Source organism: Alligator mississippiensis, chromosome 10 (genome assembly GCF_030867095.1).
Source record: "Alligator mississippiensis isolate rAllMis1 chromosome 10, rAllMis1, whole genome shotgun sequence".
Lineage (NCBI taxonomy): Eukaryota > Metazoa > Chordata > Crocodylia > Alligatoridae > Alligator > Alligator mississippiensis.
Window position 1 is genome coordinate 26,016,026 of NC_081833.1, and position 26,108 is coordinate 26,042,133.

The following is a 26,108-nucleotide window of genomic DNA, read 5'->3' on the forward strand; positions in this document are numbered from 1 at the left end:
GGCACTGTATCTTCTTGCATACACCACCACCCCCCTATAAAAACACAACCTTATTTTTTAAAAGATGGGGTGGGGGGAGGGGTCCACAGCCTGCAGATTTACTTTCATCTTCCCCTGGCAGAGGATTAAGCAGCAAAAAAACTGCTGTTACCATATTTCTTTCCTTATAATGTACATTACAATTCCCAGCAGCTGAATTTTGGGAAAAGGTGCATGCTGTATGCTAGAAAAATATGGTTAAAAACAAAACAAAGCAAAGCAACCAAAACCTGGAAACTTTACAGGAAGAAATCTGAAAAGCAGTATCTAAGTCCTTGAACTAATGCATTTCCTTAACACACCCTAGTGTTAAGCCTAGACATTTAATTTCCATATATGAAAAAAAAACAAACAGAAAGAAAGAGACAGGAAAGGAATGTGCCACTGTTTAAAAAAAAACCTGAAAGTGTATGATGATCATTTGCTAAATGAATCTAATTGTTTTTCCCCCAAAATGATGCCCACTGGATTTTCCTGGTAGTTTGGGAAGATGTTTGATTACACTACAATCTGGTGTTTTCTGAGCAGCAATTCTGCCAAGAGAGAAACCCAAGCTTGATTTCTAACTGCAACCACCAGTGATTGTCTGGGTGAGTGACAACATGAGTGGATGAAGAGCTTTGCTTATGCAGGGATCCAAAACAAGCTGATTGCACCACTACTATTCACCAATACATTATCATCTCTGTTACTTTCAAAACAGGCTGGCCCCTGCAAAGTGTAATACTACCTTAATTACTCTCATATACTAGCGTTTCCACAGTATATTGTCTTAAGGAAACTAGTTAGACATGTTTAATTTTCTTATGGTGACACAGCACAACGTATATGTTCATCAAATTCTTTTTTTAGACAATTGAGACTATGGCCCTCGATGGTCAAAGTATGCCATGGGCAAGCCTACCAACTCATCTCAGCTGAACAGCCTTCAAGCCACCACTAGCTTTCCAAATGGTTGCTCCTTCCTTATGGCTTTTTTGGAAGGGTGCATTCCTTGGAGTTTCAGAACAGCAGAGACTCCCTATCCCTGAAGAAGGGCGATTGCACCCAAAAGCTTGCCAAGATCTTTTTTCCAACTACGCAGTTGGTCTAATGAAAGATATCACATCTACTCAAAGAACCGTGCCTGCCTACGTCCTTAGACCAACATGGCTGCAACCAAAAATCCAGCATACTAAAGAAGAGGATCAAGTCTAGAACAGCTGCTGTTTCTCTGATCATTTCTTTTCACTAACAGTTTAATCTGTATACCAACACACACACAAACACACAAAAATCCCGTGGGAATATTTACACCAGAAAGACACCAAAATAAGTTTTTCCCCTCACCACCTCTTGGTGGGAACCACTTGTACCTATGGGGCTCACTCTACAGGAAACATTTGCTGCAATCATGTTACAGATGCCTGAAGCACGAAACACGAAACAGCACGAAAGCAGGGGGTCGACATGTGGTATCACTTTTATATCAGCAAAATTGTTCTCTGGAAACTATTTAAAAAGGGAAGAACAACCAAAAAAAAGCTGGGGGAGAAGCAAACATGCATGTTTAACTGCGTGTGTTCCAACTGCTGATGAAAAAATAAAACTGGAAAATATTAAATTAACAAAATGTAATAGTAATTTCATGGCAGAATTTGAACTGAACACAGTGGGAACTATATATATTGAATTAACTGCAAAACAGCTTACAAAGTGTGTACTACACTTATTGTAGTACAGCTTCATGATGTTGAAAAACTCAGTTCTATTCACATTCTTCAGAAAAACCAATTGTGACCATCTAGTCTGTCCTCCTATATTACAGAGGACATAGGACTTCTCTGAATTAATTCCTGCTTCAAGTCCTAAACCTATAGTCTGGGTGAGGCACATCTTTCGGAAAAACACGTAACGCAGAATCTACTACAGCTCTTCTTAAATTGTTCCAAGGGTTAATTTGGACACTTGAATTGGACATCACATTCCATTATGGGTGACACCAATGGCAGGACTACATAAATTCTCTATTCCTACTCAATATTCCTATTCATACATCCAAGGATTACACCAGCTTTTTTTGGTTAGTGTCATAGTTGGAGCTCACGTTCAGCTTGATTATCCACTACAAACTGCAAGTCTTTCTCCAGACTCACTGCTTTTTCCATTGTTCACATATAGTCAATGCTCTTTATTCTTGTTAGCACCTAGGCAGACAAAGTTCTTTGGGTAGATGCGATATCTTTTATTAGACCAACTAAATAGTTGGAAAAAAATTATTTGCAAGCTTACGGCCACAAACACCCTTCATCGGGCATACGGAGACTCTGTCAGTGTTGTGTGTTCTCCAAGGTAGAAAAGCAGCTAATTTACAATATGCAGATCTGTGAAAATGCAAACGAATGGAAATTTGGAAGACAATGGGTAGAGATGGTAGGGGGAGAAGGGAGGGAAATGTGTAAAGGAATGCAAGTGTTTAGCTGAAGGCAGGTTACCTGGGGTATCAGATGTCAGGCAAATTATAACGTGCCTTAAATCCAATGTCTACATTAAGCCCATGATTTCTTGTATCCAGTAGATTTATGAAATGAAGTTCATAGGCTTGTCTATGGAAGGTGTTTTGTAAGTTCCCTCTGAGGATTAGAACAGAGAGATCGGAGAGGGAGTGACTTTTCTGAGAAGTATTTGGCAATATTGAAATGCACTCAGTTTGTGGGCAGCTTGTTTTCAGAACTATATGGATCATGTGGTATTAGTGACAATTCCTCTTATTTACCACACAATACAAAGATCATTGGACATTATTTTATCTGTATCTGTAGGATGTTTTCTTCCATGCAAAAAAATAGAATTAAAAAAATAGGGCCAGGAACAGATGTGTAGAAATGCACCTGCTCAGTGATCATTTCCAATTTACATTTGGAAACCTGTCAGTTGACCAGTTCTAATTGATCTATTACATATCATATTTTGTTTTTACTGTTTTGGTATCAAACTATATTTTATTGAGAAACCAAGTCAAATGCCTTACTTCAGTTTAATATAGTTACCTTTAGTCAATAAAAAGTATCCTTTTCTTCTTTCTTTTGGTTTGCAACTTAGCGTGCCAAGACCTCTTTTCTAAAAACCAATATTAACTGGCATTAATTAGGTTTGCACCCTATTACTTGGTTAAGCAAGGCCAATGTCAGGCCTTCTGTCATTTTGTCTGGAATCTCTTTCAGGCTGACAGATCTATTAACTTGGGTCATCCCCTTCACCCTTTTTAAAGACTAGTATCTGGGCAAGTTCCTGAGGACTGGAAGAAAGCTAAATGTCCAAGCCTTATTGGAAATCTATATTAATGGTTCAAAGCACTCCTCAGCCAACCGTTTTAAAATTCTTGAGTGCAAGTTATTCAGATATGATGATTTAAAAAGGTCTAGCTTTAGCAGAAGCTGCTTGAACTCCTCCTTAAGTTACCATTGCAATGGAAAGGAATACATCATTTGGCTTCCCCCACCATCACCAGATACTGAACAGAAATATTTATGTGGTGTCCACTTTCACATTATTATTGCCAATTCTACCATCCAGTAATTGGTCTGGTAGCATTACTTATTACTGTAGTAGCGTTCCTTTTGTTCCTAAACCCCTTTATTGGGTCCTTAAATGTACAGGTAAGAGACTGTTCCCTGTCCATTTTCTAGTGTCCAAAGCCTCTATTTTTTTTTTTTTTATAAAGCTTTTTTTTTCTCCCCCTAGCTGCACTCTCTTCTCCTCCAAGCTATACCAGCTGTTTTAACCAATGTAGTCCTCTCAGTTGTGTTTTTAGGAATCTAATAAAACATTCCTAAGCAGTTACCATTATCATTCACATTTTTCTAGTTAAATTTTCTACCCTAGATTATTTGGTTTGTTATTTCAGTTTTGTGAAGCCAGCTCTTTGCAATGGATGGAAATACAGAGGTCCTGCCACCTGTCTCATGTTTAAAAAGAGGGGAGTATTTTGCGTGAGCAGCTATTTCCCTTTATGCTGAAACTCTGCTTCTCAATTTCAGATGCAGCATGCTGAGATGTAACTGGCTGGCTTCACAAGTTGCCAGACTGCAGAAAGAACAGAACACTTCAGTGGCACAGTACAACTGTATGGGATGCCACCCAGGCAGCTTGCAATCAATTGATCTGTTCTACCACCTCCTGCTTTGCTGGTCTGACCAACACGCTAAACAAGCTGGTTCTACCATGAAACAGTAAAAAGGTGACTAAGAAACATCAGGAATGTTTTCCAATTTCTGTGATGATTCACTGATGCCAAGTGAACTAATTTGATTCAGCTGTTTCACATCCTACAAGCATTAATTGAAAAGGCTTGCATTAACACCATGGATTGCCTTCCTCAAGGTATGTCTTGTGGGAGCATATGAACTGGGAGCTAAAACTGCTCTCCTCATTCAGACAAAGCCCAGCAACTTCAGTGCAACTGCTGAGATGAACAGAGCAATCAGGATTAGACCATGGCTCTTGTACTTCTAACTCCTCTTCAAGAAAACACCAGATTAATACTCTCAATGGAGGGCTGAGAAGTCCAGGGAGGAAAGGGGGTTGTGCTTGTGTGGAAATATCACTCCAGTCATGCCCAGCATAATTCTAATTAACTCCTTGTTTATTTATGCAAATGTATGCGATGTCCTACCCAACAAAGCACTTGCCTCTCTTGGTTAGAAATAATGCAATATTTTCTCATGATCCACAACTTCTGTAGCCTGAGCTCTGCAGCTGACAGATCACAAATCTCATTAACTCTGAAGGACACACAGAAAGTTTATTTTGCCCTCTTCTCTTATCTGGTTATTGTTTAAATGGCAATATTTTGGGATTGGGCCCTGAGGGTTTTCATTGCTCCCAGTTATGAACTATTGTACAGTCCCATTCTTGGTTTTATGGGCATCTCCCTCATTTAACAGAGTGCCTGAATGCACTTGTATATCTCATGTCATCCTTCAGGTGGGTTATGTTATCCCTCTGCATAAGCTCCCCACAACCCCCCCCGCTCCCCAATGTATTGTTGATGGTAAAAAAAAAAATCTTCAAAAAAACAAATATTGTTAGAAGAGGACCACACATCCCCAGATTGGGAAAATATACATGCATGCCATATTAACTGCACGAAATATTCAGTGTACCTCATGGTATCCCAGTGTCTAATATTTGCATGTACAGATAAAGAGAGATTAAAAATCCAGAAGTGTAAACCAAAATAAAACAAGGTCATGAATAGGTTTCACCAGGCCAGCATGGCTGCAGTAAAGAATTTACAGAATTACTTTGTCTCCAAAGTTCTTGACACAGCCAATCTGACCTTAAATTTGTAATATCTCCCTACCTGTGAAATTATCCACCATTAATATGGTTACAAGGGGTTGGAATTTTTTTTTTTTTTTACTTACGGGGGTGGGAGGAGGAATGTCAAGTGGAAGCATCAGTTTTCTATGTAAGTGTTTAGCAGTATACCAGTAGAAGCCCAGAGTTATGCCCACAGTTTACTACTAAAATTAACAGAAAGAAAGCACTCATCCTGGAGTACCAGGCTTCTTACCAAACACAAAAGGACCCTGTACAATCATATTGTACTAAGAACAAGTGGAACCCCCTACAAAGTACAGATCTAAGGTCAGAGCCTATCAAAAACAATAAAGAGACCCATCAAACTCATTCCACTTTTCCCAATTTAAGGACCAGATATTGTGTGTTCTGGCTCATAAATTCTATTCCTAGCAAATTTGAGATTAGAACCCCAAGGCAATAGGGAAAAGACAAATCAACAACAACTCTAACCACTGCACAGATGCTGCTTAGTTTATACAGCGCTTCATACAGCACTCGGATGGGTAAAATGGGATTTCAACACAGGGGGGCTGACAGCAGCAGGCAAGATTCCTCGGTGAAGATACCAAGGGCAAAGGAAGTTCTGAGAAGCATCATATTGGTTATGATGAGCGAACTCAGCATGCTCAGCTTTTGTTCATTTTAATCTGCCAGTAAGCAAGCTCGGCCATAACCAACACCCTGCATCTACAATGCCCTAAAAATCTGCAGGAGCCACAAAAATGAGGAAAAAAAACGAACAAACTGATGTGTTCCCTGGGAAGCCATGAAAAACTAATCGTTATTTGGTTCCAACTGTTGTTCCGCTTTCTGAGCCAAATGTTCCCAAGTCAGCGGCAGTAGTTGAGGAGTGACCGGTTACAGATGAAAAGTTGTCATTTCAGGATTGCCATCTGATCGTTTCCTGGCTCTTTAAAAATCTTTTATAGTTCCAGGACCACCTGTTCGAATAATGGGAAAATAATCCTCCGATGCTATTTGTCTATGCATCCCTCAACTAAACAGTCAGCCTGGGAAGAAAAATGCTTAGCTTGTTTTTCTGATCCAACACCAGAAAAAAGTGAAAGATGTACTGAAAGAAGAGACACAAAATAAGAAGGAAAACAGAAAAGGATGACAACTTTCCTACACAAAAGATGAGATGGGTAATTTGCAGATTCTTCAATCCCTCCCTGTAGTCTCCTTGATAATTTATGCTGTGCATATAAAACATATTGAATTTTATAACTCTGGCAATGCATCTACATATGCGCTTTAACGCTCATTAGCCTATTTTAATGTGCATTAAAGCATCACAAAAAATGCACATTTGCTAATACTGTACACATTAAAATAGGCTAGTGCACCTTTTTCTAGTACCTCCCAATGGAGGTACTAAAGTTAATGCACATTAATGACCATGTAGACGCGCCCCGGGTAGTGGAGTTAGGAAGAAAACAAGTTTTCTTTACAGTAGTAGAGCCCTGTATATAATTCATAATGAGACTGCCTTCACCTTGTACATCCAAACTATGTAGAAAAAGTGGATTTGATTTCTGGGCCATTAGAAGTAGTATAAGTGGGAGACAGATAAGAGGAAATCATTTATGAAACTTTTACTGTATGAAGGAATCCAATAGTGCAGCTGCTCCTTTTCAACAAAGTGCCCTATTGTGAAACCTACAATATGAGCATTAATGTAGACAGAGCACCCTTAAGACTAAGAAAACAAGGCAGGCACAACCAGTTAAAGATAAATGCAAGAAAAGCCTTCACAGAGCTTGGCTTGGTTCAGAATTACTGGTCATTAGGTACCATCCCTAGTGGTCTTGGGTCATGAATCTTTTAATACAGATGTCTTTCCATCATCTGGCCACCATAGGAAATGTAACAAGGAGTAGGTTTTTTAAGAAATCAGAAATAATCTTATTATAGCAAGCATGCATATTTATCTGACCTTAACCAAAGTACTACCTTCTCAAGGTTTCAGCAAAAAGGAGACACAGGGAACTATATACAGTATTACAGGAGTGTAAAAGATACAATCCACAGGTCAGCTCTAGCTCAAAATCTCCTGGAAGGGCCATGAATTCAGGGGTGGGCAAGCGAGGTAAAAGGCCTGCTGCTGAAATCCAGGTTTAAGAAGCCCTGTTGGGGATGCATTTCAGCTGGAGGAGGGAAGTGGGGAGGGAAAAAAAAAAAAAAGGATCAGCAGCTGCATTAACCTCCATACCACTCATCTCACTTTAAGTGGTCCTAGGTCCAGCTGTGAGGAGCCCCACAGTTTAGACCCAGCCTGAGGACACACTGATCTATTAGAAGCACAGCACAGTAGAACTGTGCCTTCTCACAGACAAGAGGATACGAACATCTCCCAACAGAAAGCACATTGAATAGCGGTGTTCACCTCCCTCATCTAAGTTAAGAAGGCTCATCACACCAATAATCAGAGAAAGAAAAATGAACAGTGCTGAAGGAAAACTCACTAATACCCTAGCTTTCCAGATACTGAATTTCTTGTGTAGAAGTTTCCATCTCTCAGCGCTACTGGAAACAGTCTTCCCCCACTGGTAACTTGCTCTTATAAAATATCCATCATGTGGACCAGAAGACTATTATGGAAGCACTAGCAAAAGTCATAAAATATAGAGTTGCCACCTTGGGGACAGGATTTTCAGAGACAAGCAGCAGTTAGACACTAAATTACTATTTGTGTTTTTGAACTCCTCCTCCTCAAATCAGCTGAAGAACTAGGAAAGATATGCATTGAAGTAAAAGAATGCATAGCACTACAAAAGAAAAGCCCTTCATAAAGAGTGAGTTAGGCCTCCTTGACTTTCTGCAGGGTAGGAATATTTCATATTTTACAGATGGGAAAACTGAGGCACAGAGTGTTTAAATGACTTGGCTTAGGTCAGAGAGGGAGCTGACAGCAGAACTTGCATTAATACTTCTAAATTGTCAGTCCTGTGCATGGTATCTGAAGCACCCTACAGAAGCTATTTAAGATATCAGTGGTAAGAAAAAGCATGTTGTACATTGTTTTCTAAAGAAAACTGAGCAGAAAATGCATGTTGGTTCTTATACCCTACTGTCAAGGATCCTAAGATTTATCAGGTCAAATGCAAGCACCCTGCTTACACTTACTTTTTTCATTACTTAAAATCACACTCATTAGTTTCTCATATATGTAATCATCTGTGACGCATGTCTGCAATGTCACCTTCCAAGTCTCTCATTGTCACTTCCAGAATCAATACCTTCATTTCATGATAGGCTTCTTTAGTTGACCACAAAATTGACACAACATCCATTTATCTCCAAAGCTAGCAAATTCAAGGACTTCCTTGAGAGTGAAACCATTTCCTCTAGGAGCAGAGTATTAGTACAAAGACAGTTTGCTTATAGCCACAGTATTTTCAAAAAGCCAGCAACCTATTCCCTATTCATTCCCCCTAAGAGTACCAAGGCATATATTGCAATTTCACATTTTTCTACCCACTCCCTACACTAGAAAAGTGACATCAGGAAGAAAGAAAGAGATGTTTTCAAAGCCAACTCATTGTTCACATATGATGGCACTACTTACTGCAAGAGAATCCTTTTCTTTTCACTGCTTGTACAAACACATTCTTGAAAAAGAATATATACAAGAGATGTGTGCATTCCTTCAGGTGATATGCCAATTTTTGCCACCACTAGGTAGGAGTTAAACATCCCTATTCTGCTAAATGCAGAAATGTTCAATGACAGCCATTCCTTAGCCTGATCCTCTGGGAGCACTTGTGTACAAGTAGCTAAATGTTTGGATTATTCCAGTTATAATAAACAAGTTGATTTTGAAATGTCCTTACTCCATATAGAGACTTTGTTCTGTTCAAAGAATCTCACCATCTACTGCACAAACAACAGCTTTGCTTAGAGCCTCCTCACCTCATTCTCCAACTTACTGAAGGAGTATCTGAAGTATAAAAAACCAGAGTGCCTTAACAAAAAAGCTTCCTTCTTTATTCCCAGATGTTCCTGGAAGCATAGGACCCAATTCCATTACTTTGAGAGCTGTGATGAACCCTCATAAAAGCTGTTATTGAAGCACAGCTTCCTAAGACTGGAACCTGGACTCTTCAATCTTGGTGCTGAAGGGCCACCACCCATGTGACTGCAAAATATCAGTAGTTTCAACTTTATAGGTTCAGACCATCAAAACTACTTTGACTAGTCTGCAAAGACCAAGTTTGGAATGATTCAACAGAAGTGTGAATATACTGCAAAGATATGATTGCCTGAAAACAAGAAGTTATACTTAAAAAAATGTTTTGCATACACAGTGGTAGTTGCCACCCACACTTATGCTTAAGTAGAAAACACAGTTGTTTTCTTGTTCAAACCAAAGCATAAAAATGATTTATTTCACTTGTCATAAGCCATTAGTGAGAAAACTACAGAAATACAATGCAGTATCATTCCTTACATAACACTGCACTATATTACCAGTCCTGAACACATGGGGACTCCACCTGTTGCAACTGAAATTTCCAGGTAGGAGGCAAAGGCATATATTCTATAGGAACTAATTCATGGGTTGTAGGCTATAATTCCCATCAGCTCAATGACAGGTACTGCCCTAGACATTCAAGGCTGTACATGCTGTACTTTGGTATGAAAAGGAAGATATGCCTTACACCGAGAAGGGATGGTAACATTTTTTAAAACCAGACGAACCTGGTCTACTGGTTAGAGCAAGAAACAAAGTCAGGACGCGTGGACTATTTTTTTTTTCACCATCAACAATAACTCAGTGCGACTGGGCAAGGTCACTCCATTAGCATCACAATTTTCCCCACATATAAAATGAGGTTAATAATACTTATTTATTAAGTGTTTATACAACACTTTGATGTCCTTTGATGAGATGTACTAGGAATGGCAACATCAAGGTAATTTCTAAGAACAATGAATTCAAATGATTATGACATAATCGGCTGCAGGAACCTTAAAAAGAAAGGCAGGCAGGCAGGCAGGCAGTCCTTGTATTCAGACTACCATCTACATACACCATGAAGAGGATGTACTATTGCGACGAGCAGACTCTAAACTCTAGTCAGAGCTGCAAGATTCTACTCCTTGGGTGAAGTAGAAAACGAGTACCCTAGAACAACATTTCTCAACCCATAGGTTGACACCCAGAAGTGGGGCACAAGAATAGATGAAAGGGTTGCAAACTAACTTTAAAAAAAAAAATTAAAAAAATGCATCAACAAACTTTAAAAATGGATTCTCCTTTAAAAGGAGAAAACCGTGGCTTTTCCCTTGCAGGCTGGCAGAGTTCCAGCATGCAAGGAGCTGCTTGGGGGCCCCCATACCTCACACACATCCCCCTCCACTCCACACACCCGCCCCCTGCTCCACTCACTGGGGGATGGGGGGCAGTGGGAAGTGAGGGGCACTGTGTTGGGACTGGCCAATGTTTATAAATGAGTCCTGGCACAAAAAAAGGTTGAGAATCACTGCCCTAAAAGGTGTGATACTTTAGCACAGGAATGTCAAACTAATTTAGCCCTACAGGCTGGACTGGGCTGCAGGACACTGTTGACTTACTTCCATCAGAGGAGCGAATGGTATCTGCTCAGGAAACCACATGGGTCAAAAAAAATATTGCTGCTGAAATAAGTTCCCAAAGGGAACCCACAGTCCCCAAGGCTCCTTGCTACACCAGTTCAGAGAGCTGAGGGAGTTAACGCTGCTGCCATTCATCCCACCACTAAAATTTAAGTTCCTTCAAGAGCCCAGATGGCCGAATAACACAGCTCTATGGATCATAATTTGATATCCCTGCTCTAACACTGCATAAAACCCTCCTTTAATACCAGCCATTATAAACCTTTAAAACACTCCTTGTTACCAAAGGGCCTTTACCTATTGATTGCTTCAATGGAGGGAGAAAACTTTCCTTCTATGGAAATAGTTAGCTTGATTTTCCCATACTAAATAAAGTCAACTGTGCATTTCAATTCCATAGCATTAAACAAAATGCTTAGATGCATGAATCGAGGTAGATGTCATGTACTTGGATTTTAAGAAGGCCTTTGATATGGTATCTCACTCTAGTTTCACAGATTTACGTTACAGCCATTCAGTTTATGATTACACGGTCAGGTGGGTGGCAAACTGGCTTAGGGGTCACACTCAGAGTGGTGGTGGATGGTTCAATATTGACCTGGGAAGATGTGAGCAGTGGAGTCCCACAAGGCTCAGTCCTTGGACTGGTGCTGTTCAATGTCTTCATCAGTAACTTGGATGAGAGCATGGAAAGCACTCTGTCCAAATTTGCAGATGATACCAAATTATGTGATAAAGTTAACACATTAGAGGGTACGGAACAAATCCAAGCGGATCCAGACAGGTTGGAAAACTGGGCGGAGCTGAACAGGATGCAGTTCAACAAGGACAAATGCAAGGTGCTGCACCTAGGGAGAAGGAATCACCAGCATGCTTACAGGCTGGGGAGGTTCTCAGCAGCGGAAAGGGATCTCGGAGTCATTGTTGGCACCAAAATGAACATGAGTCGTCAATGAGATAAAGCGATCAGTAAAGCTAACCGCACTTTATTATGCATTGGCAGGTGCATGATGGACAGGTCCAGGGAGGTGATACTTCCTCTTTATGCGGCATTGGTCAGGCTGTAGTTGGAATACCGCGTCCAGTTTCGGGTGCCGCACTTCAAGAGGGATGCAGACAACCTCAAGAGGGTTCAGAGGAGGGCCACTCGTATGGTTAGGGGCCTGAAGATTAAGGGCCCTGGATCTCTTCAGCTTCTGCAAGAGAAGGCTGAGAGGTAATCTTGCGGCCACCTACAAATTCTTCCGGGGGGGGGGGGGGGCAACAAGGAAGAGATGCTCTGTTAACCAGGTCACCCCTTGGAGTAACTAGAAACAACAGCCACAAACTGACAGAGAGCAGATTTAGGTTAGACATCAGGAAGAACTTCTTCATGGTAAGGGTTGCCAGAATCTGGAATGGGCTTCCAAGAGAGGTGGTGTTCTCCCCTACCTTTGGGGTCTTTAAGAGGAGGCATGCACTAGGGGTGTGCAAAATGGGCCCTATTCAATATGGATTCAGCCCAAATAGGGGACAGTGATTTGATTTGCTGATTCTGATCACTATCCCCGATTCAATTCAACTGAATCAAAATCTCGGAATTAGCATTGAATCTTCAAAATCAGCTTTAAATGTTTTTTCTACATACCTTGAGGTACCAGGTGCAGCTTGTGAACACTGCGAGCCGAGGCAGATGGAGTTTCCCACAGGAGCATGACGCCCCCCCTCCCCGTGCTCGGCGGTGAACCCAGAAGTGGACCAGAAGCACTTCCAGTCCACTTCCAGGTCTGCTGGGAAGCGCGCTGTCCCCGCCCCCCCATGCCCGCTTGGCTTGGCAATCGGCCACAGAAGGACCCCGGGTGCTCCCCCAGACCCAGGAGTCACCAATCGCCAAGCTGAGGGGGGCCCCCCCCAGCATGCTCTCCGGCAGACCCAGAGGTCAACCAGAAGTGCTTCTGGTCCACTTCCAGGTCTGCTGCCGAGTGAGCTGGGGAGCCCCTCCTGCACTCCTGTGGGACCCTCCATGTGCCCCAGTATTGCAACACTGATGAACTGCCTGCTACCTAGAGGTATGTAGAAAAAACATTTAAAGCTGTGTCTATGTCCAAATCGCTGAACCTCTCCAAATCAATTCAGAGGGTTCCGATTCGATTCAGAGAAATTAAAGGGTCCTCCGATTTGATTCAGATTTGGGGATTTGGCCGCCAAATCTGCACCAAATTGAATCACGCCCTGAGCAGCCGCCCACTCTTTGCAGCCCCAGGATTGGTGCTGAGCTGGCAGGGCTCCCTGCACCCCCATGCAGCTAGGCCCCACCCGCGCTCCCAGAGACTTTGCAGCCAATTTCGACCTGGTTAGGCATGAGATACGCCAGAAGGAAAAATCCAGAGACTTGAGAGTTTGAGGTGAGACTTGAGATGCAAGATCATGAGTCGAACTTAATTTTACTTAGACATTGCAACTCTCGCGATAATTTTACGAGAGCTGGCATTACTGTAAAAGACACACAACAGAACAGAGAGGTTTATACATCAAATCACCAAATTTGACCACCCAAATTATCCAGTAAAGTCACAGAATGCTGGGGGACTAATATTAATACTCTGAATGATATCTAAGCAGAAAAACATATTACATTACCAGAAGCAGCTAACAGACAGCAGAATTGCAGAAGGAAGGCTAGCTCAATTAGCTTGCAAATAAAGAACTTTTTCTGCAAGCATCTAGTTGGTCTAATAAAAGATATCACCTCTACCACGCGTTCTGATTCCTTTTGCCTCTAGACCAATACAGCTACAACCTGGATACCTGTCACATGGAAGATATTGAATTTTAGCCTATTTTAAAAATTAAATCTTCATAATTTTACAAGGAGGAAGTTTTACCACCTGAAACCTGAGACCCTGCTCCTGCCATTGTTTGAGATAATTTGTATCATCACAGAGCCCAGCTTACCACAAAAGAAATTCTTGCTCAGAAGAGCATGCCATCTTTTTACTCTTCTGTGAAATATGAAACATCATAAGTCAGAAGGAAATATGACTCTACATCCTACTTGCCAAAACTTGGAGGTAAGCAGACAACTCCAACTTTTCTCTGAGCCTAATCTACATAAAATGAACTGTTTCAAACAGGAGATTTTACCACACCTTCAACTCTCCTATGAAATATGAACTTTTATTTCTACCTAGAAGCACTTTTACAGTCTTTTCTCCTATACCTGAAGAAGGGTGCTTGTGCTAAAAGTGACAAGTATGCTGAAAGTTTACAAATAAAGACATTTTTGCAAACATCTAATAAAGAATATCCCCTCTACCATTAGTTCTGATCTTTTTGCCTCTACAGCAGTGATTCCTAAACTGACAGATTGCACATCACCAGTGTAAAAATGATACAACCTTAAGTACCACCAGAACATTTTTGTCATATAAAGTAATTATAATAAATTTGTTAAAGCAGACCACGGACAGGCTGTTGGAATACCAGTGGTGGTATACGTACCACAGGTTGGGAACTGCTGCTCTAGAGCAATACGGCTACAACTTAGATACCTAGTTTAATTAGTGGAACATCAAGACCATTAGAAAAAAGAAAGAGTCCGTTAACATCTGTGGAATCAAGAGATTAGAAGGACTTGGGTAGATATGAATTAGCCATGAAGTCAAGTGACTCCCTCAGCACTGCTGCCACTAGAAATGCTGCTGCCACTTTCAGGCAACTAGTTTTAAATTTGGGGGTGGGGAACAGGAATCAAAGGGATTTGCGACTGCATCCGTGCACCCCCCGTGGGTCTCCCCCCACTTGTGCGTGTGTGCATACACATACACACTGCAGACTCAGGTCACAATGATATATACAGAAATGTGCGTGTGCATATAAACACACAGGACTCCTAGGAGAAATGATCTCTTTTATTAGACCAACAAGATTTTGGCAAAAAAAGTGTCTTTAACTGCAAGCTTTCAGCCACAAACACCCTTCATCAGGCATTGGAGAAAAGATTGTAGACATTCTCCTGGGTAGAAATGAAAGTTCATATTTCATAGGATTTCACAGAGGAGTCAATAGATGGAAAACTCCTCTGGGCAGTCAGCTCATAGCTGGTCTGGAGCCTCTCCCCTCCTGTGAGGATCTGCGATGATGCAAATTACCTCGCAAGCTTGCAATTAAAGATTTTTTTTTGCAAAAATCTTGTTGGTCCAACACAAGATATCATCTCTACTATGAGTCCTGATTGCCTTTTCCCCCAGACTAATAGGGCTACAACCTGGATGCCTACAGACATGCGCATACACGCATACGGACACACCCCCCTATGGGTATATAATCATCTGTGCCCCGAGTGTGCAATGCCGCCGTTCCCATCCCTCGCTTTCACTTCCAGAAAACCAACACCGACGTCTCCCGATAACTTCATGGTCAGCCGCCTGCCCCGCCCGGACGCAGCACCGCCACTCGTCACGCCAGGCAGCGCCGCGCGCGCGAGCACCTCCTCGCGGGAAGCGGCGCCGCACTCCGCCACCCGCCGCCCCGCCGGGCGCCTGCGAGGAGGTCCCCACTCCGCACAAACGCGCTCAGGAAAGCGCCATCTCCAAGCCCCGGGCTCCGGACTGCGGCACCCGGCCCCTCTCTTGCACACACGCAGAGGCCGGGGCACAAGGTGCGCCCGCGCCCGCCCCCGACGCGACGCGACGCGACGGGACGGGACGGCAGCTTACTGTGGTCGGGCGGCCCGTCCCCGGCCGGCGCGGCGCTGGGGGCCGCGGGGCCGCCACCGTCCTCCAGGGTGAGGATGAGGGGCACGTCGTCGTCCGGGCTGCCGGCCATGCCCCCCGCGGCCGCGCTCAGCGCTGCGGGCCCCGAGCGCCGCCCGCGCAGGCTGCCGCCACCGCCACCGCCGCCCGGGGCATGTCGAGGCAGGCGCGGAGCGGCCGCCCGCCGCCAGGGGGCCCCCGCGCTCACGTGAGCCCAGGGGGCGCCTTGCGCCCGCCGCCGCCGCCTCGCGCCCCGCGCATGGCCCCCGCCCGGCCCCTCTCCGCCCGGCGCCTAGCCTCAGCCTGCCCCAGCCCGCCCCCCTGCAACACCCATTGGCTGATGCCCGCAAGCCGCTGGCTGATAGGCTCTCGGCGACTGCCGGCTCGCCAATCCCCGTGCGGCATCTTCTCTGCTCCCGGAGGTGGTCAATCTGGGTTCCTCCGCCCCCCCATCCCGTATTGGCCTTCCATTGGCTGCAGGTCGCGCTCATCATAAGAAGCCGGCGTCTCCCATTGCCTAGGGAGTCCGGTCCCGCCTCCCGGTGAAGAACGAGGCGAGCCGTTGGGCGCGCCGTCCCCTAGCAACCCAGCGACGCCCATGGCGGCCGCGGTGCGGCGGCAGCGCGGGCAGATGCCGGAGGCCGCCGCGGAGGCGGAGGCAAAGGCGGAGGCCGGGCCGCGGCGGGGCACCATGGAGACGCGGCGCGTGATCGCGGTGCTGGACCAGACCATCGCGCGCGCGGAGCACGTCAGCCTCCTGCCGCACGTGATCGCCAACCTGCGCGACCTGTCCCGCGCGCTCGGGCCCACGCTCAGCCGCGCCCTGGCGGAGCACGACGCGCTGCGCCGCGCGGGCGGCCCCGGCCGGAGCCTGCAGCGCTCGGGGCGCTGCATCACGCGGCTGCTGCAGGCGCAGCCCGGCGCCGCCCAGGCCGTGCGCGACGAGGTGTACGCCCGCGACCTCACGGACGAGCTGTTCGTGCGGGCCCTGACCGAGTTCCGCGGCTTCCTGCTGGAGCGGCTGCTGACCGGCCCGCGGGAGGAGGAGGCCCGCGCGCGGCTGGCGGCCGACGTGTCGCTGCGGGACCAGCGCAACACCGAGGCCGTGGCGGTCCTGCGCGCGGATCTGGCCGCCGCCCTCCACAGGCGCGACGAGGAGGTGCGGGGCCGGCTCGGGCTCGGGCTCAGGCTCGGGCAGAGGAGTGGACGGCACAGACCTCCCTGCCTCTGCCCCGGGGGAAACGGCCCCTCAGGAGCAAAATAGCTCCCTGCAGAGCGTCTCTGGGGGGCCTCCACCGTCCCAGGGTGCTTTGCTTCCGGCCCCGCGAGCGCTCGGGGCTGGACGATAAACGGCGCAGCGCCGAGGCTGCTGTCCCAGGGCCCTAGATGCCGCAGACTTGCTGCTTGACCTGGGCCGGCCTCTGTTAAGGGACTGATGTTCAGTTTCTCCAGGGAGAGTCTCTGTTCTCTACCAGGAGTGTACACAAGTTTGTAATTCTTTTTTTTTTCTTTTCCCCAGAGTAAAAGTGGCTGCTCTGGGACAGGAATAACTTGGGGACAGCCCGAGGGAAATGGCTCCCAGGAGACGGCACTTATGTACGGGCAGCCAGTGTGCTTTGCTGCTTTTCCGTCCCCCTCCCAACCAAGCAGGGGGCAGAACACGCCCCCTGAGTGCTTCAGGCTGAACAAGCCCAGCCATGAAGCACTTGGGAGGCATGTTGTGCTCCTGGCTTGTTCTCTGCCTGAATTGAACTGCAGCACTTGAATGCAGGCAAGCATAGAAGCAGATTTTCTTGGCTAAGGGGAGGGTGGCAGGGGAGGCTGAAGGACTCTTCTATGCAGGGCATAAAGTCCCTGCCCCTACTTTTTCCTGACCCTGCCGATCCCTTCACTTAAGGAAAAAAAGCCAGCTAACTTCTCTCCTGGACTGCGTGCTCTAGGGCCCCCTGGCTGCCAGCATCATCGCTGCAAGCTTTTTGCTTCTATGAAAATCTGTACAGGTCATTTTTTTCCAATCAGGAAAACAAACCTGGGAGAACTGGCTAGCAGCACACCGGGGCACTGCCAGGAAACTGGTTAACCACAAAGCTAATCCACCCATTGCCTCTCATAAAGGGGAGGTTGCTGGAGCTTACAAGGCCCCTGGTATATGTTATATAATACAATTTCCTGCTGAATCGCACAAAAAATGTAGACCATCCACATGTGAACTAAGGGTCACGAAATGAAATGAGAGAGTAGTAAGTTGAAAATGAACAAAAGGAAGTTCTTTGTCACATAGTGGGCACATATACACATGTGCATTTAATGTGCAGTATATAAGGCACATTCAGGGGGCGCATCTAGACGTGCGCCCCTTAACGCACCTAAAAATGGTGATGTGGGGATATTCAAACCTAAATTTGATACCTGCATAAAGTGGGTATCAAATTTATACATGAATAGCTAAGTCGCATTAGCGAACGCAAAGACATGCTAATGCGCATTAATGCGGTGTGTACCTATTGACTTGGGACTAACTTTAGTCCCAAGTCGGTCCACACACCCACGTTAACGCGCCTTAGCAAATGCATGTGTAGACACGCACCTAAATCACCTTAATGTGTATTAAGCTAATGCACATTCAGTTTAGGTGTGCATAAAAGCACATGTAGACATGCCCAGTGTGTAATTAAAGTGTGGAACTCATTGCCACCATATGCGGAAGCTGACAGTTGAGCCAGATTCAAAAAGGGACTGGACAAATTCTTGGAGGAAAGGGGCATCAGTAGCTCGAGCACAAGAGTCAGGGTTACAGCCTCTGAATAAGAACTTCCTAGATCTTAAATTTTGGAGTCTGCAAATGGGAGAGGAACAGTGGGAAAAAAACTGGTCATACCCGGACAGACAAGGTACTTTGGCTAAATGTGGTATCTTTTATTAGACCAAGTAAATAGTTGGAAAAATTGTTCTTTACAAGCTTTTGGTACAAACACCCTTCTTCAGGCACAGGGAGGGTCTGCTGGTGTTTGTGTACTCTCCTGGGTGGAATAGAAGCATAAGCCAATATGCAAAATGCAGGTCTGTGAAAATGCAAATGTGTGGCAGGGAAGATCAGAGGGATAGCAGTTGAGAGGTACAAGACAGGTATGGAGGGGGAGGGGGCAGGGAAGAGGGGAATGTTGCCCTGGTGATAGAATATAGCTGGTAAAATGTAGAGAGTTACCTGGGGTTATCAGATGGCAGGCTAAATATAGACATTGGATTTATGGCACATTATAACCTGCATGACATCCGATAACCCCAGGTAACCTCTACATTTTACCAGCTATAGTCTGTCACCAGGTCAACATTCCCCACACCCCATACCTGTCTTACACCTGTTAACTCCCATCCCTCTAATCTTTCCAGCCACGCATTTGCATTTTCACAGACCTGCATTTTGCATATCGGCTTAAGCTTCTGTTGTACCCAGGAGAGTACACAAACACCAGCAGACTCTCCCTGTGCCTGAAGAAGGGTGTTTGTGCCCAAAAGCTTGTAAAGAACAATTTTTCCAACTATTTACTTGGTCTAATAAAAGATATCACATTTACCCAAAGAACCCTGTCTGCCAATGTCCTTAGACCAACACATCTGTAAAACCACCCCTGCTCATACCCAGTTCACTCTTCCTTTCAATATCCACTGTCTGTCCCTGTGTGACATAGGACACTGCACAAGATGGACATATGGTCTGATCCAGTAAATAGCAATTCTTATGTTCTTAGGTACATGCAAAGTTAGGCTGGCCACAAGTGCAAAGTAATTATCACACAATTAACTTGTTAATTGCCCAGTACATTTAGACTAGCCACCTATACAAAGTAATTATGACATGATAAAAATGGCTATCCAGCTGTAAAAAGAGCCAACGAGCTATAAAGGTTGTGCTTGAAAATATGTAACAACTCTATAGCTGGTTTATATCCAGCTTTAATTTGAACATGTAGTAGGGAGGGCCCTTAGAAATAGCCAGGAGATTTTAAAGATAACCACAAAGACTTGTTAGGTATCTAATGTGTGGCTTTAAATGTGGTTCTAGTTGGTTCTGATCATCTCTTCTTTGGCCAGTTAAATCAAGTTGAGGGATGCTTGGAGTCTAAAAAAGATTGGGAACCACTGAGTTAGACCAGTGGTTTTCAACCCTTTTTCATTTGCGGAACCCTAAAAAACTTTGAATAGAGGTGTAGACCATTTTGGACATTTCAAATGAAGGTGTGGACCCTTTTGAATTGTAAGTGTTGGTATTCACATACTTTTGATCATAGTAATCTTTTGCGGATCCCTTAGATGTAGTCTGCAGATCCACAGATTGAAAACTACTGAGTTAGATAAACGTTTGTATATGGTGGTAGAACAGGGCTGGACTAGATGATCTTCCACCCTTACTTTTCTATGGTTTTGTCTATCTCATGAGCACTACTGAATTAAGTTCCACAACCTTCCTTAAGTTATATAATTTCTTTATTTTACAACTGTGGAAAGAGAGGTGCAGCTAGATTAAGGATGGTACCTCTCATCATACTAGTGCTGGTGTAAGATTCATGAGAACCCGGAGGACAGACTAAAGGCCGGGACACTTCCTTCTCTCACACGCACATTACACAACTTGCACCCTCAGTAACTTCATCAGGCTTTGGCATGTATGGGCTGCAACTGTATGTGCTTCCCTGCACTGCACTTCCAGGGTACTTTGATGCTGCCCATTCAATCCCTGGCCTTATTGCTCAGACAGCCAACAAAGGAGCCAGTGAGGGTGGGATTTTTGAAAACATTCAGTTTTAGTCTAGCACTACTCTCTTTGAAGTCAATAGGATTTCCACCATAATTAAGAAATGGGTTGTTCAGAGTTCTGTTTGAATACATTGTAAGTACCCACTGCTACTGGGGTCATGGAATCCGAAAAGGGACCTCACTAGGTTATCTGGTTCAATGCCCTGCTCAAGGCAGGAATGTGGTTCCTTCTCTAGAGTACTGCCATCTGTGTAAGTAACCCTTCATTCTCCAGCAGATTTGATTTGTTGAGAACCCAATCACTTCTCTAGTCCTGATGGTGCCCTTCCCCTGGTTTAGATTTGCAAGAAGAATGCTGTGATCCGGGATCTCAAGACCCACTTGCACCATTTGGCAAAGTTCTCTGAAAACCACATCCTGCGCAGCAGGCAGGAAGCAGAAAAGCAGCAGAAAGGGGAGCTGCGTGCCTCGCAGGCAAAGTGTGCCAGGCTCCAGCAGGATATACAGCAGCTACGAGCACAGCTCAGTGCGCTTGTCGCCGAGAACCGCGAGTCTGAACTGGCTCTCAGAAAGGTACCAAGGGGGGAGTGGTTGGGTAACAAGGAAAGCTATTAAACCACTGGGAGTTCTTAATCTTGTCTGCAAGTGTAACCACATACCAGCTACCAGCCATTCCTGGCAGGATGCACCTGCCATACTTCTGAACATCCCATCTCTGACCTAACAGTCCACTGATTTCACTGGAGAGCGCCCCCACAGCTGTACAGTGGCAGCCATCAATGAAGCCTCTCCACAGTAGCACTCTCAGCTCTCTGGAGGTCACAATACACTGGCTGTCCCCCCGTCACTGAAAAGACTTTCTTCTTGTGACACTGCTGTAAAAAGTCAATGAACCAGCTGGCATTCATAAAAGAATGGGTAGTGCAAACTGCAAGGCTGGCAAAGCATATTTTGAGAAGCCGGGGAAGTAACAGGGGATCTTCAGAGCAAACAGAATATTGGTTAGATAGTAGACAGTTTCCTTGTTTCTCTTATTTGTTGTGCAGTAATATCTGGGGGTTCCAGTTATGGAGGAAGACCCTGTACACACACTTTGGACTATTTTTCCCCAGTCACAAGCATCCCAAAACCTTGAAACATGATGCTTCCAAACATAGGGTTGGACTAGATGACTCTTGAGGTCCCTTCTGATCTTCTTTGTGACTTCAGTGTCATTGTTCCTAATGGAGAGTAGCAACATTGTGCAAGAAACATCTATAGATTTAAAATGAACAACCCCTCTATTTTTTTTCAGCCAGTGCTGTCTCTAAATGGACAATGACCAACTTGCAAGCAGAACAAAGATCTGTTTAAGAGATGTCTACTTTATATATCCTCTCTTGCTCTTTCAAAACACTATGAAGTACAAAGTAAAAAAAGGCTTCATAGTATAGGGTCACACTGAAGTGAAAATTATCAAAGCAGTTTGGAATCCACACAATCTATGAACCCAGCCTATGACAGCTTCCATTAGAACTGCTTTATTATCCAGCTTCTATTCAAGCTGAACATCACTTCTGTTTTCTATTATAAACTGCTCAACTCAATATATTATACATACTGAGAGAGCAGAGGGAAGAAGAAAGAGTGGATTTACTCACCACTGCAGTCTCCTCTCCCTTCCTGAAAGAATGTACACTATCCCCCAAGAGCCAAGATTTTTGTAGTTCTTAGGAACCCAAGTATAAACAGCTAGGAATTGTCAAAATCCAGGCCACCTGAACAACAGGCAGGAAGCAACCATCATGGTCTGCAAGCCATATGACTGACTCTTTGTGATGCTTGACAGGGTATACCGTTCATTCTAAAAAGTGTGGTCGGAGAAGGGTTCTGATAGTAGGGAGTAAGTTCAGTGAGTGGATGAATTAACTCGATGCGGTTCTATGACCTGTGTTGTAAAGGAGGTCAGATTCCATGACTGAAAGTTCCAGTCTGGCTTTAAAATCTACGAGTAGGTCCATGGAGTATAAATACCAAGCATGAGAGAAACAAAGCTTTGATAGATCTCTTTACAGCTACCTTGGATTTAGTCATATGCTTGCAGCAAGTCATTTTTAGTCTCTTTTCCAGTTGTGTGTTTGGACAGCACCTATCATTAGAGTATGTAGATGCTGTAATGGAATCCTGGCTCCCTGCTATAGACTGAGCCTGCTCATTTCTGCCCAGGGAAATGATGTCTGTTTGCTTTAAGTGCTGAAGTTAAAGGAAAAAGCACCCCATACTGAGGAATCTTTCCAAAAAGAACAGGCATTCTCTTCAAGCATATTAGCTCCTAGGATTCAAACCTAAAGCCCCTTTGGTCCTGGAATGTTATAGCATGTTACAAGTGTATATTCAGTTGCCTACAAATACTTTTCCGTATGTTATTTCAGAAAAAGTACAAAGTGGAGATGGAAATCGAAAACTGGATCCAAAAATATGATGCTGACATGGGAGAAAAACAGGTATCCTCACTAGTTAAGATGGGGTGGCCAATCTGTAGCATGAGCAGCCTGTGTGTGGTACATGGCAGATCAGAAGGGGACAGGCAGCACAGCAGCAGACAGAGCAGGAAGCAGAAAGCAAAGCAGCAAACCAGACATGGAGCATAAGGAAGAAATCAGAGCAGATCAGGCAGGGGAGGCAGATCAGGCATTTGGGGAAAGTATGGGGCTAAATGGTGGCATGCCTGTACAGCAGGTTAGACCCAGACATTTGTATTGTCTTTGAGATGTCTGGTCCAGGTGAATCCATCTCAACCTGTACATAAGCCTCACTCAAGAATGCCAGCAAAAGGTGTGCATGCACCTTGAATGAGGTTCATATGAACAAGCTATCTAAAAGAGGAACCACCATCAGGGGCGACACGTACAGGGTGCGCACAGGTTCATGTGCACCCCCTGAGCGTGGCGGTGCATCGTTCATGACAACAGTAAGGCAAACAGTTGTTCATTGTCCTACCTTTGTATTCAGCAGCTGTCTATTGCTGACTTTAAGAAGGGTTGTGCCAGCTTGAAAAATCCTACAAGCACACTTAACACTTGATAACTGTTCTGCCAGTCTGTCAGATGGGTCCCTCTGCTGCCACTGAACAGGGTGTTCAGCTTTCCTTCAATTCATCTCTGCTGGATCTATCTAGTGTATGGATCAAGTTATGCAAGAAGCAAGGATTTCTTAGGGCCCCTCTACACATGCAGGTAAAAGGTGCTATGGGATCTAATGTGCAATCCACACAATCGAGGCACAATTGTGGGATCATGCATTAGGTCCCATTGAACCTTATCACCAGACAGGGCTCAGAGGTTGCAGCAGTGGCAGCGGTACCCTGTGCTGCCCACACTAAAAGCCCCATACCCCAAAAGGCTCCCAGTGGTGGCAGGCTCCACAGCCAGGGAGGCTCGCAGACAGCCAGCATTCTGCCTGCCAGAAGCCCTACAGCTGACAATACTGCCACCACTACAAGCCTTGTCAGCTACAGGGCTGGCAGCAGCTGGTGTACCACTCTAGCTTCGAGCCCCTCAGTTGATGGAGTTCCCAGCCACAGGGGAGCACCTGGCCTCATGTTCAATTAATGGTGTGATTAAAATAAGCTACAAAGTATTACATATTTTTTGTGGAATAACTTTGTAGCTAATTGCTTGTTTTATATCACACCACTAGTTGGCTGGGTCACAACTTAAGGCACAATTACTTGGTTAATCATGCCTTAAGTGTACACGTAACGGGGTCCTCGGAGAGATATTTGTAATTGGACCAACTATGTACTTGGGATAAAGTTAGACAAGCTTTTGAATGCAAGGCATTCTTCATCAGGTCTTGCATTCAAAAGTTTGTCTAACTTTACCCAACTACATGGTTGGTTTAGTAAAAGATATCGCCTTAAGAAACCCTTGCCTCTCACATAATTTCTGGACCATCACAGCTACAGCATCACTCTTCTACTCTTGGATTCATCTGCTGTTTCTACCTCTCTTGCCAGCTTGTTAGATAAATAATTCAGAACCTGGAGACTGAAAGCAAGTGTATCGTTGCTCAGGTTTTCACAGACCTGAAGCATGACCACACTTCCAGAATCTGCTAATTCCTCTGATGTTTCTGATATTTTACCCTGATCAGTACAGGTAGCTTAATTAAAAGCAAAGTGCAGGCTTCTGGAGACAGACCAGGAAGAGTGCCACTGTCATAACAGTAGGTCCTTGTCAGCAATGTAACAATGTATTAGGAAGCCAAACAAACTAGATACCAAGCTCTGCATATTCCCAGCTGCCCTTGAAGCCATTGTCATGCAAAAAGGCAGAACTGGATAACTTGGCGTGAATGCAGCTGGCACAAGTGCTGCTGGTTCTCCTCATCCTAATCTTTGACCATGTTATCTCTAAACAAGGCAGCAGAGGGCATCACAGTTAGAGTTGTGCTTACATTTTCAAAGTGGCTAAGGGAGTTTGGCAGCTAAGGGAGTTAGGCTTTCCAGAGCCCACTGAAATTCACTGGATGTTGGGTGCCTGACTCCCTTTAGGTTCCCTTGAAAATCACAGTTCACCGAGGGCACCAGCTCGCCCTTCACACATTTGTGATGGATAAAACCATCAAAACCATCACTGCATATACCGCCGGGGATCTTTCTGAATAAAAGGTGCAACTTTCAAGTAAAATAGGGTGACATGGTACCTGCCATTGATAAGTCTATACCTAATACTTGCCATTCCCTTAGATGGAGTATGAGGAAGTCGACACTATCTACACTGAGGAGAAGGCCCAGCTGGCTCAGCTGAAGGAGATATATACTGTGCTTGAACAAGAGTATTCTCAGATCAAGGAGGAAAGGAGAATAGCACAGGAGAAGAAGGAAAGAGCGGAGAGGGAGCTGGCTATCATGATCCGTGCAGCCACTCGCATCCAGGCCTTCTGGAAAGGCTACTTGGTCAGATCACTGTTAAAGTCAAAGAAGAAAAAAAAAGGAAAAGGCAAGAAGGCAAAGGTCAAAAAATAAACTACAACTCCCTTTTTCTCTTCCCTTCTCAACATCCCAGACACTTACCCTCAGATTTCAACTACCCCCCCATGTTATCATTTACCCTATAGTATGTATTTGATGGACAACCTGTTCAGTACAATAGATAGTTCTTGTACACAAGTTTGAGACTGTAGAAGCAATTCTATCATAAATAATTTTCAACCAACATTTTAGACTCCATTTCTGGGTAGAAGCATCACTGGTCTGAATTTAAAGTGGAAACTTGTGGTTAAGAGACTGGACCAGGAACTAGTCCTGACTGGATTCTGTCAGTTAATGGAAAAATTCTCAGTGGGCATTGAGTTTGTGCATAGGTCCTTAATGTCACTCAGTTTCTCTGTCTATCACTTAGGGATAATTCTCATCCATGCAAGGTGGGGGTTGAGACAGTTCATTAACAGTCGTTTCAGATCCTTGGATGGAAGATGGGCAAAACATTATTTTCTTTTGAATAAAGAAAATGAATTAGTTTTCTCTAAAATAGCCTGTCTTAAATTCAAGTTAAAAAAATAGTAAAAGTCTTTCATATGCACTGAAGTTGTGTCCTTATAAATGTGTCTATATTTGCTGTGTTCATTTTTTCTTAAACTGGGAGTCAGAATGTG

The 26,108-nt window shown here is 44.6% G+C and overlaps 2 protein-coding genes across 4 annotated transcripts in view; one reads left to right on the forward strand and one right to left on the reverse strand.

Annotated features, from left to right (window-relative positions):
- The window catches only part of TPCN1 (two pore segment channel 1), a 64,173-nt gene extending 48,247 nt beyond the window's left edge, over positions 1-15,926 (reverse strand). For 2 of the 3 annotated variants that reach the window (XM_019493726.2, XM_006265835.4), the window contains exon 1: positions 15,681-15,925. In XM_019493726.2, coding sequence (XP_019349271.1) covers positions 15,681-15,789 — 109 coding nt within the window. In that variant the 5' untranslated portion in view covers positions 15,790-15,925. Of the gene's footprint in view, positions 1-15,680 lie in introns of all 3 variants that reach the window. The other variant, XM_019493725.2, reaches the window with a different exon arrangement.
- Positions 15,927-16,271: 345 nt separating this feature from the next.
- IQCD (IQ motif containing D) lies at positions 16,272-26,040 on the forward strand. Its single transcript, XM_019493634.2, has 4 exons — positions 16,272-16,875; positions 20,811-21,044; positions 22,883-22,954; positions 25,201-26,040. The coding sequence occupies exons 1-4, from the start codon at positions 16,315-16,317 to the stop codon at positions 25,477-25,479; spliced, it is 1,146 nt and encodes a 381-aa protein (XP_019349179.2). The 5' UTR covers positions 16,272-16,314; the 3' UTR covers positions 25,480-26,040.
- Positions 26,041-26,108: the final 68 nt, after the last annotated feature.

Coding starts and splice junctions, on each gene's coding strand:
- IQCD (XM_019493634.2), top strand. CDS start 16,315: ATGGCGGCCGCGGTGCGGCGGCAGCGCGGGCAGATGCCGGAGGCCGCC. Junction 21,045..22,882: donor CTGAACTGGCTCTCAGAAAG/GTACCAAGGGGG, acceptor ATGTTATTTCAG/AAAAAGTACAAAGTGGAGAT. Junction 22,955..25,200: donor CTGACATGGGAGAAAAACAG/GTATCCTCACTA, acceptor CCATTCCCTTAG/ATGGAGTATGAGGAAGTCGA.